We start from the raw sequence: 12,264 nt of genomic DNA, 5'->3' as shown, positions 1-12,264 counted from the left end.
CTGTAATTAGGATTTCTGACTTTTGGATTGTAATTTTGTACTTGTACTTGATATTTATGGCAGGTTGTCTGTTAAATACCCTGACTTGATTGGAAAAGTCAAGTTGGGGGAAAAATTTGATGTTTCATAAGCTGTTACTATTCTGCTGGTAGGGTTTTTAAGTACTCTTCCCAGAGTGCTGATTTGAAATGGAGGGAAAAAATTTGGGGTAAAAAAAAAGAATGAAATGTTTGGAGGGAAAAATTTTGAGTTGAAAATAGAGTTAATTGTTTGGTGGGAAAAAAAGGAGGTAAAAAAATAGGGGCTGAAATTTTTACCCCTCTTATTTCACCCTCCCCATAAATTCAGATTCTCTCTCCTCCTTTTTTAAAAAAAAACCGGGTCCCCACTATAATTTTCAGATTCTCCCTCCTTTTTTATTCCCCTAATCACATGCCCCTCCTTACAATTATAATATCCTAAACACTCTCTAAAAGTTTTGACTTGGTTTCCGCAACAGGTACATTTGTTGCAATTAATCATCAACGGAGGGAGTATATAATATGGACTTACAATATTTTTGGAATGACTTTATTGTTTTAGATCGAGTGTGCTATCTTATTTCTCCAACTTCAATTCCGAGATAATATTTATGTCATTATAGTTTACGTATGTAATCCGTCTCACCAAAGAGAAAAGTTTTATTCAAATTTACAAGAAAGTTCATCATTCATGCCGATGAACAAACTAATAACAATTGTCCTTTGCTACTATTTTCAGCTATTATCTTGTACACATCGAGAGATTGAGTGTGTGTTTAGGTTTCTTATCAAACTCAATAAATGTATAATAATATAACACAAGTGATACGAGTAGTATTGACTACTACTCCTAGGTGATATCGAACTAACCACGCCACAACTAAAACTTGTACTAATGCATTGTTTATTAACGAATGAATGCTCTTTCAAATCACCACTAGGCAAAGGCATTTAATTCTTTTAAGATATTTATTTACATTATTGGACCTTAATACATTATTATAAATTTATAATATGAGCTCTAAAATTAGTAATGCTGAATGAAACATAACTCTTCAACAGCTCAAAAGAGTAAAAGACGTTCTAAAGGAATATGTTAAAAAAGCTAAACATAAAAATGCTAATTAAACATGCATACGTTTAGTTCAACAATTTTTTTTTTTTTTTTTCAAAAATTCTGAAATTACAAGTTTCTTCGTATTTTCTCAAAAGTTGAATATATATGTGACGTGCGTATTCTGTTCGTAAATTATAAAATAAAGTTACAGACTGAAAAAGTGTGTATATATAAAGAGGAATAGAGGATGAATATATGTCAGTGTATTATGAGGCATGATTTTTTATTCGAGGAAAATGAAATGTTAATAAATCACGACGTTGATTATTGATAAACACAAAAATAAATAATTCGTAATAGAAAACATTAATCACTTGATTTGCAGAACATTATTTCCTTAAATCAAGGGGGAATATGGAATGACCAACTACTCTTGGAAGTTTGTAACATACATATATTACTTTTATTGGTCATATTAGATTAGTAGTTCAGAGGTATGCATATAAATCACTATCACTAATCTAAAGTAAACAACACGATTCACATTTTCTTTTTGAAGTATAAGACAATTAACAGAATATTTCGATGCTAACTTGAGACTCTAAAGCAGACCCTTAAAATCAACGAGTTGCCAATGCTTACTTATAAGTGGTAATTGCTAAACTAGAAAAAACACAATATACATACATGTATATTATTCCGTGTACGCTAGCACAAATAATGTTGTGATGTTAAGTTATAATTAGTGGTGAATTTATCTTAGACCAAAGATAGAGAAGATCCGAGTAAGATTTAAACTTCAACCTCTAGTAAATTTTTTTGTGATAGATCCAATTTAATATAGTTACCAACCGCATAATTTTAATGGAAATAAAGTTGTCTAGTGAAAACACATAACTATAAAAAAGAAAGTTGGATTAAGAAAATGAAAGCGAAAAGTTAAATAAAAAAAGCAAATAAAAAGGCGAGAACTAAGAAATAGAAAAAGACGTGGGAAGTACAAAAGAGACAGATAAAGAGCATGGTAACCATCTTGTGCTTAGCGTGCATGGAGGATGGAATTCACATGGTTTGCCCATCACTATATAATTTCACTTTCCTTAATGTTTGCCAACTTTATTGTTCTATCTTTTCCTCGTTTTTTAAGCTACCAATTTTAATTTAGTTTATAGCAATGGGTAACTTATTACAAGTACTAGTTTACACATTTTCTTACTTTTTTAGTAATTTTTTTTTAAATGTGAAAATTTGTTAGATGATGCAACAAATTGAGATGCATGGTAGGTATGTTGGTACGTCAAGGAATTTGTGGACCTTTTACCTTTTCCTTTCAAACAATAATCATACATAACATGTTTACTTTGATAAGTAATACTAAAAACAAATACTCCATAACCGCCAACATTCATTTGAGAAAGATGATATGAAACTGAAATTATTATCAGGGTGCATCGTGTTATCAGTTATCACATAATTTTTCGTCATTTCTTAGGTCTCTAAATATTTAAAATTATTATTTTTGTTTATGTCGGATGAACCTTGGGCAAAAGTTTTAAAATCAAATTTAAAGATATTTTTTTTAATAAGATTAATATATATTGACATTGGGAGGGGAAGTTCATGAACATTTAAATAGGATATGATGAGCAAAAAAATTATCGTTCTCTATTAGGTAAGTTTTAAGTAACACCACACAAAAAATGTTATTGTTATTGTAAAATCTTTTTTAATGCAAAATATTATTGTAAAATTATTATTGCTATACGGAGTAATTTTATTTTATTTTTTCTTTGCATGTCAAAGTTACATCACATAACATGATAACAATGTTATTGTACACTTTTAGCTTCACACAATTTCAAAATTTGTATGGAGATTGAAACCTAAATTGTAACACACTAAAACCACATAATATGTGTGACTCTTAACTTATAAGGGGATATAAAAAAAAAAAAAAAAAAAAAAAAAAAAAAAAAAAAAAAAAAAAAAAAAAAAGGTTAATAGGTAAAAGTAGTGCCATTGATTGGGGCTATCACATTATCCATACATCGAATAGTGGGATTTATTAAAATTAGATTAATTAATAGTGGGAGTAATTGATTTGGTGGTTATTAGTAACTCAATAAGCACGTACCACCTACTCACATGTCTATATTGATTCCAAATAACCAAGAGGTGGGGATTTCAGAAACGTGTGGAGCATAGCATAGCTCCCAAACATTGAACCACCTGGATCCACAGCTCTAAACAACTAACTACTCATTGTAGGTAAATAAATGGTGTAAAAGTTAGTCGATCTTGGGAATAATTTTTCAACATTCTGATTTTCGCATTATTTATTTATCTATATACTTTATTTTTAGTTTTTGATTATTTTTAGTAATTTAAGTACTTAAGAATAACATGATCATATAAGATCGGGTCAGATAGAAATCTTAGAGTCATATAGTTCAATCATGTTTTCAGAAATCATTGTTTTAAAAAAATATAAAATTGAAACTTTACATTAGTATGCTAACATGAAAGTCAATATACGAGTATGGTAAGGTTAAAAAAATTAAGAAAGTATATATATAGTCACAATTCACAAATTCATGACAGTTGGTAATTACTTTGATGGGCCAAAGACACAAGCACTTAAAGGTCATTCTTTACAGCAAATGAATTTCTAACTTTGGTAAGCTATAAATATCAATCGTAGATATAGAATGTTCTAGGCAACCTTTTAAGCAACTAGCTAGTTTCAAGAATAACACTTAGAGATTACACTCTAATTTGTACACACTACACAGCTATAAATGATACTCTTGCTATTAGATTCTGAGATTCATATCTACTAATGCAAAATATACATCCATCACTTTTTTCTCTAGTATACCGGCAATTTATGGATAATTTTCCGGTGTCTCACTATTATTGTAATATAAGTCATTTCGTTAAACCGTAATATTCTTTATTGAAGGCGTTACGACTTTTACTCCTACAAAGTAGAATAACAATATAATGTAATAAGTCTAAGTAAGTACGGAATAAGTAACACTGTAACAGTTATGAATTAATTTTACTAATAACAGAGTAAAAATTTGGTATAAAAGTATTAAAGTTCCAAGTTTCCATCTTAGAAGGAGAATTTAAGGGCCCAATCTTATAAGAGAAATAGATGGCTAAATTAAAGGACCATTATTTTTGGTGGGGCTCCTTTGGTATGATGACATTAGTTATTTAGACTTGTACTGTTGTACAACTATTGTTAGATCACGTGATTATGCTACAGCAAATTACAAATATCTGCCGTCTTTTTACATTCCTTCTAAATAATACAAGTAAATTTTTTTGGTTCATTTCATTCCAACAATCTTTCTTCCTTTCTTTCATTCTTCTGTTAATCTTGCAATGTTTCAGCTTCTCAGATTACCCACTTAGATCTTCATCCTTTTCCCATGGTAAGTCCTCGAGTTCATTTTTTTTAATCGCAACGTATTTCTTCCATGTATGGACTGTGAATCAAGTATTTGTTGTGTTGTTTATAGTTGGTCAGAAATGCAGTTATCTCACTGCTAAAATGACGTCTTAAAGTTTATGATTTCATGTGGGTTCCCCATAAAGTTGCTAAATTATGTTCATTATTTATACTTGGAAAAAAGACTTTTTTTAACATTATTATAGTATTTGTTTGCCTAGGTGAAGTTAATTTTTTTGACATATTCATCTGGGTATCTTCAAAAATTGCCTCTTGAATCTCGATTCTTGTTCTAGAAGTTCATAACACACTCATAAATCCCACTTCAAATCTGGGTTTAATTGAAGATTTTATTTTATACCCAGAAAATTATGGACACTACTAATAATAATTGCTGGGGTTCCAACAATAACAAGGTACTTATAATACTCCACCCATTTAATTTAATTTCATCCTAATTTTATTTTATTTGGATTTTTTTTTTTTTGATATATTTACTCTTTTTAATTTTTAATTTTTGGTAGGACAAATCTTGGAGAGCAGTATTAATATTAGCATATCAAAGCTTGGGAGTTGTATATGGAGATTTGAGTATTTCCCCTTTATATGTGTTCAAGAGTACATTTGCAGATGACATTCATCATTCTGAAACAAATGAAGAAATTCTGGGTGTTCTTTCATTTGTGTTTTGGACACTAACTTTACTTCCTTTGCTTAAATATGTTTTCATAGTCTTAAGAGCAGATGACAATGGTGAAGGTAATAATAATTTTATTTATAACCTAAGTCTTCAAACTTAGATTTATACCATATTTTTATATGTTTAATTTGTTGTTAATGGTGAATACTATTGTGTATGAAATATTTACAGGTGGTACTTTTGCTCTATATTCATTGATATGTAGGCATGCCAAAGTGAGTCTTTTGCCAAATAGACAGGCATCAGATGAAGATGTTAGTACATATAAGATGGAGCATCCTCCTGGGAGTAATAGTAATTCTAAGGTTAAAATGGTGCTTGAGAAGTATAAATGTTTGCGTACTGCATTGCTAGTGTTGGTTCTTCTTGGTACTTGTATGGTTATCGGAGATGGACTCCTTACTCCTGCTATCTCTGGTATAATCTTCTTTCTTTTGGTTGCTTTATTCGTGGTTTATGTTACTCGGACTCTTTGTTTTACCTCGAGGACCTGTGTTTAATCCTTGACAAACATGTTACTTCCTTTAAAAGAATTAAAATGAAATAGCTGAGTTTAACTGTTTGACACATTTATGTCTGAACATAGATATTGGGTGTAATTTGGCTCTCTGAACATTCCTTCTAGTGTAAGTTTGTTGGATTAGAATGTTTACAAAATGAGTTTTCCATGTTTGTCTCGAAAGAAGTATGGAGGTTTCTTATTTCATCAAGAATGCACAAGTGAGAATACTCGAAACAGTTTTTTTTTTTTTTTTATTTTTTATTTTGTTCGGAAACAATTGCCTTAATTTTGCTAAATGAATGACTTTGAAGAGAGTTTGCACTGAAATAATATAATTTAATCTTCTTCAATTTGAGTGGTTAATTAGTTCTTCAGGTTCCCATTTTCTCCCCTGCTTATGTTGTGTGCTCTTTTAATGTAGTTTTCACTGCTGTTTCCGGCCTCGAGTCTTTGATGTCCCCTGAGAATCACCAATGTAAGCCTTCAAAGCTCTTCCGGCTGATTTACTAGTCTGCATACTCATGCTGAATGTTCGCCTTTGCAATGGAAATTACAAGGAGCATGACATTGAAAAATGCATAATGCCCTATTTAATTTGACATATATCTAATTTTGACGAATTACTTTCCAGTCAATATTTTCCTACGTTTTATAGTACTGGATTGTCTTAGCTTAGTTGTTTCTGTTAGGCACATATGCAACTTGTCTTTGAATCTTCGTCATTGTTATTCTCGTGTTATTTTTTCTGAATTTTTTGTTGGAAGGTCCACTGGATCAAGATAGGTGATAATTAGCTGACCAGGGACTTGGCTTAAATTGATGTATAGTCTGCATTCTGAATTTTATTGATATTGAAAAAGACTGTTGAAAATGTATTTTCCACCTATCATATATGCTGCAAAACCTGTGGTCTACGTTTTAATCAATTAGTACATCATTTTCTTAATTCTTCCTAGTGTTCTTCCCATTTTGGATCAGAAATTGAAGTCCTTATGAAAGATATGAGACCCTGTCCAAGAATTTTCAATAAACACAGCCAAGTCGCCTACGAAATCAGAGCAATAATTGAAGGAGTATCTTCTTAGATTTTGATAATGAACTGGAGCATCAAACAACTAGATTGGCATTTTCCCTGGGATAGAGAACATAGAGTTATACTATATAGTTTGTATTAGGAGTTTAGGACAGTCTTCTTTCACATGATTGAAAATAAGCAAAAACCGTATGGAAGTTAATTTTAAGTAATGCTCTTGTAAATTATTACATCATACATAAATTTAAAATTTACATCATACAACATAATGATCAAAATTATATGTATTTTGACTGGAAAAAATCAAATCAAATGTGGATTGTGCCCTCTTGCTTTGGGATGGTTTGTGTTCCTTTGATGTTCAATTGTGTCGGTATAGGTGTTAGTGTGCCCACTACTTTGAGTGGTGATAATATATGTGGACATGCATACACATTGTGGTGGATACTTACTAGATAGCATGGGCTGACACACCTATGACTATTCTTTGAAAATTTTGAGGACTTAATTCTCAGGATTTCTAATTAAAAAATCAAAGTTGGGTTTTGTTAGCATGCTGCAATACCCGTTAAGAGGACGCATCTGAATATCTGATCCTTTCATCGTCCCTAAATAATTTCACATTTAATTGAGAGCCATTTTTAAGAATACGAGTTAAATTGAACAACTAATCCTTCCCTATAGTCTTTGTTCTTTCATTAAAATTCCTATTCTAATTTTCATTAAGGGTAATATGGGAAAGGAAAATTTTGATATCCTAAGCTTAGGAAGTGATCTATTGTTTTGGGACTGCCGATAATAGATATTATAGAATTGTTTTCTGTTATCTAGGAACAAGGGAGTATAGTATAATGCTATTTGATGAGCAAGTTTTGTAGTGTTTACAAGTGCAGCATTGTTTTATTACCAAGGATCTCATTTTAATAGCAAAAAGGAATTCCAGCCTTATTTGAATAGAGCTTTTGGACTTCCAAGTTCAACACCTTAATGATGTTTTTGTTACACTTTCTTTTGCAGATGCTGTGATCCCAATCACATGCTTCATTTTAGTCTGCCTTTTTGCTCTTCAACACTATGGAACACATCGAGTTGGCTTCGTCTTTGCACCTATAGTTTTGATCTGGCTACTATGCATAAGTGGTCTGGGGTTATATAATATTCTCCATTGGAATCCACAAGTTTATCGAGCTATTTCACCATATTACATGTACAAGTTCTTGAAGAAGACTACGATAAGTGGATGGATGTCTTTAGGAGGTGTGCTGCTCTGCATTACAGGTAAACTTACTATCTTGTTTACTCAAGCACTATGTCTATTATCACTCAGTCTAGGGTTCGCCATACCTTCAATCTTTACGAAGACTCTTTTCAAACCAATTTCTCATTCACACCCCTACCATCAGTGAATTAACGACCCTGAGTTGTGCAGTGAAAAAAAAAAGATTTCTAGTCTCCTAATACTTTGTATTTGTTTATAACCGAATTGAGTCTTTAAGTTTACACAACAGGTTTCTAACTGTCCTCTTTGCAGGTTCGGAGGCAATGTTTGCTGATTTAGGACACTTCTCTTACATGGCAATTCAGGTACATATCGTAACCTCCTTGTTTGACTGTTCGTTCAGTCATTTTCAGCATCATGTCTGATGTCTATGGTTAGTCTGGAACTTAATGCACTCAGCTACAAACAGAAATTCTGATCCACCAATTCTTGCAGATTGCTTTCACTTTTCTGGTATATCCAACCCTCATACTAGCTTATATGGGTCAAGCTGCTTATTTGTCAATGCATCATGAGAATTCTGATGCAATCAGTTTTTACCTCTCTATTCCAGGTACCTTATTTTTAATGCAATCTGTATTACTATGTACTATGTTGGTTCCAAAGTCCAAACTAATTTGGTTGCTATGACACGGAAACTTTTGGGTGCAGAAAAGGTCAAATGGCCAGTGATTCTGGTAGCTATTCTTGCTTCAGTTGTGGGAAGTCAAGCAATTATAAGCGGGACATTCTCAATCATTAACCAAAGCCAATCACTTGGTTGCTTCCCCCGAGTCAAGGTTGTTCACACGTCAGATAAGATACATGGCCAGATATACATTCCTGAAATCAACTGGATACTGATGGTCCTCTGTATTGCTGTTACAATAGGATTCAGAGATACGAAACACTTGGGAAATGCATCAGGTACTTTAATCTTCACATTTGCGACTCTTGTTAAACTTTTCTCTCCATATATATTTTCAATTAAAATTTGGGATGGGATAAGAGCCTTATTACTTGGTATATTGAGAAACTTCAAATTCTTATCTGCCCTGCAGGTTTAGCAGTGATGACAGTGATGTTGGTGACAACATGCCTAATGTCCCTGGTCATTGTTTTATGCTGGCATAAACCTCCCATATTAGCTCTTTGTTTCCTTCTCTTCTTTGGTTCAATCGAAATCCTCTACTTCTCAGCTTCTCTGGTCAAATTTTCTGAGGGAGCCTGGCTTCCAATCCTGTTAGCTCTCATTCTGATGGCCATCATGTTTGTATGGCACTACGCCACCATCAAAAAGTATGAATTTGACCTCCACAACAAAGTTTCCTTGGAATGGCTTCTAGCCTTAGGCCCGAGCTTAGGAATATCACGGGTCCCAGGCATTGGCATGGTCTTCACTGACCTCACTTCTGGCATCCCAGCTAACTTCTCTCGCTTTGTCACAAATCTCCCTGCATTCCACAAGATATTGGTCTTTGTCTGTGTGAAGTCTGTTCCTGTTCCCTACATTCCCCCAGCTGAGAGATATCTTATTAGCCGTGTTGGCCCCTCAAATCATCGTTCCTATCGATGCATAATCCGTTATGGGTACCGTGATGTCCACCAAGACGTTGATTCCTTTGAGTCTGAGCTTGCTACTAAGTTGGATAAATTCATCCGTTATGATTGGGCCCAGGAACAAGGGGAAGGCCAACAGTCCCTTCAATATGATGAGGCTCGATTAAATGATGGATGTAGGTTAGCTATGACGGAGACCATCAGATACTCCCGTGAACCTCCATATGAGATTGATGAAAACCCACAACCAGCAAGCGTGTCCATTGGATTGCCTACAGTTAACAGCATGGGGGACATCATGGAGATGGCGCCTGTCAAACAAAGAGTGAGATTCACCGATGATGCATGGTCAAGTGATGAAAGAGAAGTTCAGAAGCTGCAAGAATTAGATGATCTATGGGATGCTCAGCAAGCTGGGAGTGCTTTTATAATAGGGCATTCCCATGTCAGAGCTAAACAAGGATCATCTTTTCTTAAGAGGATTGCCATTAATTTTGGGTATAATTTTCTTAGAAGGAACTGCAGGGGGCCTGATGTTGCACTCCGGGTGCCACCAGTGTCTCTCCTTGAGGTTGGCATGGTCTATGTTGTTTGAGACTCAGATTATGCTGTGTAATTAGCTTTACTTACAATCAGTTTTGTTAATACATATGAAATGAGAGCGAGTATGAGGCTGATTTTGTGCATCGTCACATAAGGAGAGAAGTTAAGGACATGTCTCGTCTACTTAGAAGAAATGCTTTGTACAGTTAGTCTTCTGATGGTTTTACTTCAGTATATGTCCCTAATGAGAGTGAATGATATAATCATGATTAAGAACGTAGAAATTTAGAAATATCATACCATATCATAAAAGTACGGCTAATTGCTTCACAGTTTAGACAACTTAAAAGAGGCAAATATGTCAATAGTGCCCTTAATCCAAGTCTACCTCTATTAGTTGTCTAACTAGTTCGGACTTGTCCGGAAAATTTTTCTTTTGAACACGGACGGAAAATTTCGCTTCTAAGATAAACCACACGACTATCCTTGGTAGAGGCTTGCAAAGTTGCAAAAAGACATGGTACACAAAAGAATTTGACGCAAATCCTCCCAATTGACTAGCAAACTGAAGAGCCACGTCTTCTCTTTTTCTAAACCATATTTTCTGAGTGGTAACTAATCTCTTACAGTATGTGGCTCTTGTCACATAGCTACCTCAACTTACAAACCCCACAAAATTATGCTGCTAAATTCCTAAAGTAACATAGTTCAACATACCATTACACGTATATATATTCTCTATTTCTCTACTCTCTAAATTATTACTTGCATTTCATTTTACAAAAATATTAAAGAAGAAAAACCATAAATGGGATTCAGAACCTTGCCCCTATCATCTTCTCAGAATGGGATCCTCCAATCATCCATAGCTCCACAAACCATGCGCAGACATAATTATAGACAGAGCAACATATTAAGAGTAGTCTCAGCGAAAAAAGAAGACGAAAAGGAGCAGCAGCCAAAGAAGAAGAAGCAATCTTTGTTTACGAGTGTCACCGATGCTTTGGATTTTGCTCAAGCAAGGTCAGCAGAAGATGCTCAGCTTATTGAGGAAGCTAGGGAAACTACCAGCTCAGGTCGACAGATGAATAGGGAACAGGTACCAATCTGGGATCACCTTACAATTTTTTCTCCTTGGGATTATGTTGTTATTACTTTTATGTCGAAGGTATGTACATCTTTGATGCATAAACTGTTTATGATTCTAAACTGTTTCGGTTTCTTTGATGCAGTATGGTGCTCTTCGGAGGAAAATTGGAGGAACGTACAAGGATTTCTTCAAGTCATATGTCGAAGGTATGTACATCTTGCAATCCTAAGCCATCAAAGCTTATCTAGCTAGTTTATTAGGTAACTAACATTCGGCAAAGCAGCCTAAGTAACCTTACATAGCGAGTTGCAGTTAAAATCTAAACGACACTATCAACATTCCGCCCCTGTTAGATGTGTAACTGTTTGGCAATTCGCCGTATTCTTTACTTATTCTTGGTGTTTTTTTTTTTTTTTTTTTTTTTTTTTTTAATCATACAGTGGATGGGCAATATGTGGAGGAAGGCTGGGTGGACAAAACATGTAAGGTGTGCAAGAAAGATACAGCAGGTGAAGAAAGGCAAAAGGACAAGTTTGGGAGATATGCTCATGTAGCTTGCCTTGAGAAAAAGAATTCTGGCAACTTCTTTACTAATCTCTTCTCTAGGTAATTGGAGCTGTTAATTTTGGCTCGGAATTTTGTTTAAGATAATAGCATAGCAATATATCGAGTATACTTGTATGTAATTTCCTACTCATTGTTCTATACATAATGTATCAGTAATTCAGTACTGAATTTCTTAAACGTGCTCGCATTTAGCTATAATAACTTAATCCATTTGTGTGCTACAAACTTTGATGGTTGTATTATATTGTGAAATAAAAAGACTACTATTGGTTTAGACCTTCATTGACAATTAGGCTACAATATACGGAGTATTGGAGCTGATCAAACTTTAGGCTGCAAATTCAGGTTGCGTAGGTTGACCCGAATGGAGGCAGCTGGTTGGTCTGGGTCTCAAGAGTCGGGACACTTGCAATATTCGTATCGAATAGGGTCCTAACCCAGGATCACTTGTGCGACAGATATGCTAACACTTAT

General features: G+C 33.9%; 2 protein-coding genes across 4 annotated transcripts; both read left to right on the top strand.

Moving 5' to 3' along the window:
• Window positions 1–4,287: 4,287 nt before the first annotated feature.
• Window positions 4,288–10,430, top strand: LOC110704847 (potassium transporter 2-like). 3 transcript variants are annotated; one of them, XM_021882667.1, is made up of 10 exons: window positions 4,288–4,520; window positions 4,759–4,953; window positions 5,062–5,296; window positions 5,409–5,654; window positions 6,161–6,214; window positions 7,790–8,050; window positions 8,304–8,356; window positions 8,487–8,604; window positions 8,703–8,957; window positions 9,092–10,430. In XM_021882667.1, exons 2-10 carry the CDS (start codon window positions 4,909–4,911, stop codon window positions 10,183–10,185), a joined length of 2,361 nt encoding a protein of 786 aa, XP_021738359.1. In that variant the 5' UTR covers window positions 4,288–4,520; window positions 4,759–4,908; the 3' UTR covers window positions 10,186–10,430. The 3 variants fall into 3 exon arrangements, with proteins under 3 accessions (XP_021738359.1, XP_021738366.1, XP_021738355.1); XM_021882674.1 differs by having other exon boundaries at window positions 4,744–4,953; XM_021882663.1 differs by having other exon boundaries at window positions 4,289–4,520; window positions 4,903–4,953.
• Window positions 10,431–10,768: 338 nt separating this feature from the next.
• Window positions 10,769–11,996, top strand: LOC110704874. Its single transcript, XM_021882691.1, has 3 exons — window positions 10,769–11,232; window positions 11,366–11,429; window positions 11,664–11,996. Exons 1-3 carry the CDS (start codon window positions 10,942–10,944, stop codon window positions 11,831–11,833), a joined length of 525 nt encoding a protein of 174 aa, XP_021738383.1. The 5' UTR covers window positions 10,769–10,941; the 3' UTR covers window positions 11,834–11,996.
• The last annotated feature ends 268 nt before the right edge of the window (window positions 11,997–12,264 follow it).

This window comes from Chenopodium quinoa, unplaced genomic scaffold (genome assembly GCF_001683475.1).
Source record: "Chenopodium quinoa cultivar QQ74 unplaced genomic scaffold, ASM168347v1, whole genome shotgun sequence".
Classification (NCBI taxonomy): Eukaryota; Viridiplantae; Streptophyta; class Magnoliopsida; order Caryophyllales; family Amaranthaceae; genus Chenopodium; species Chenopodium quinoa.
This window is presented reverse-complemented; position numbering and strand designations above follow the sequence as displayed.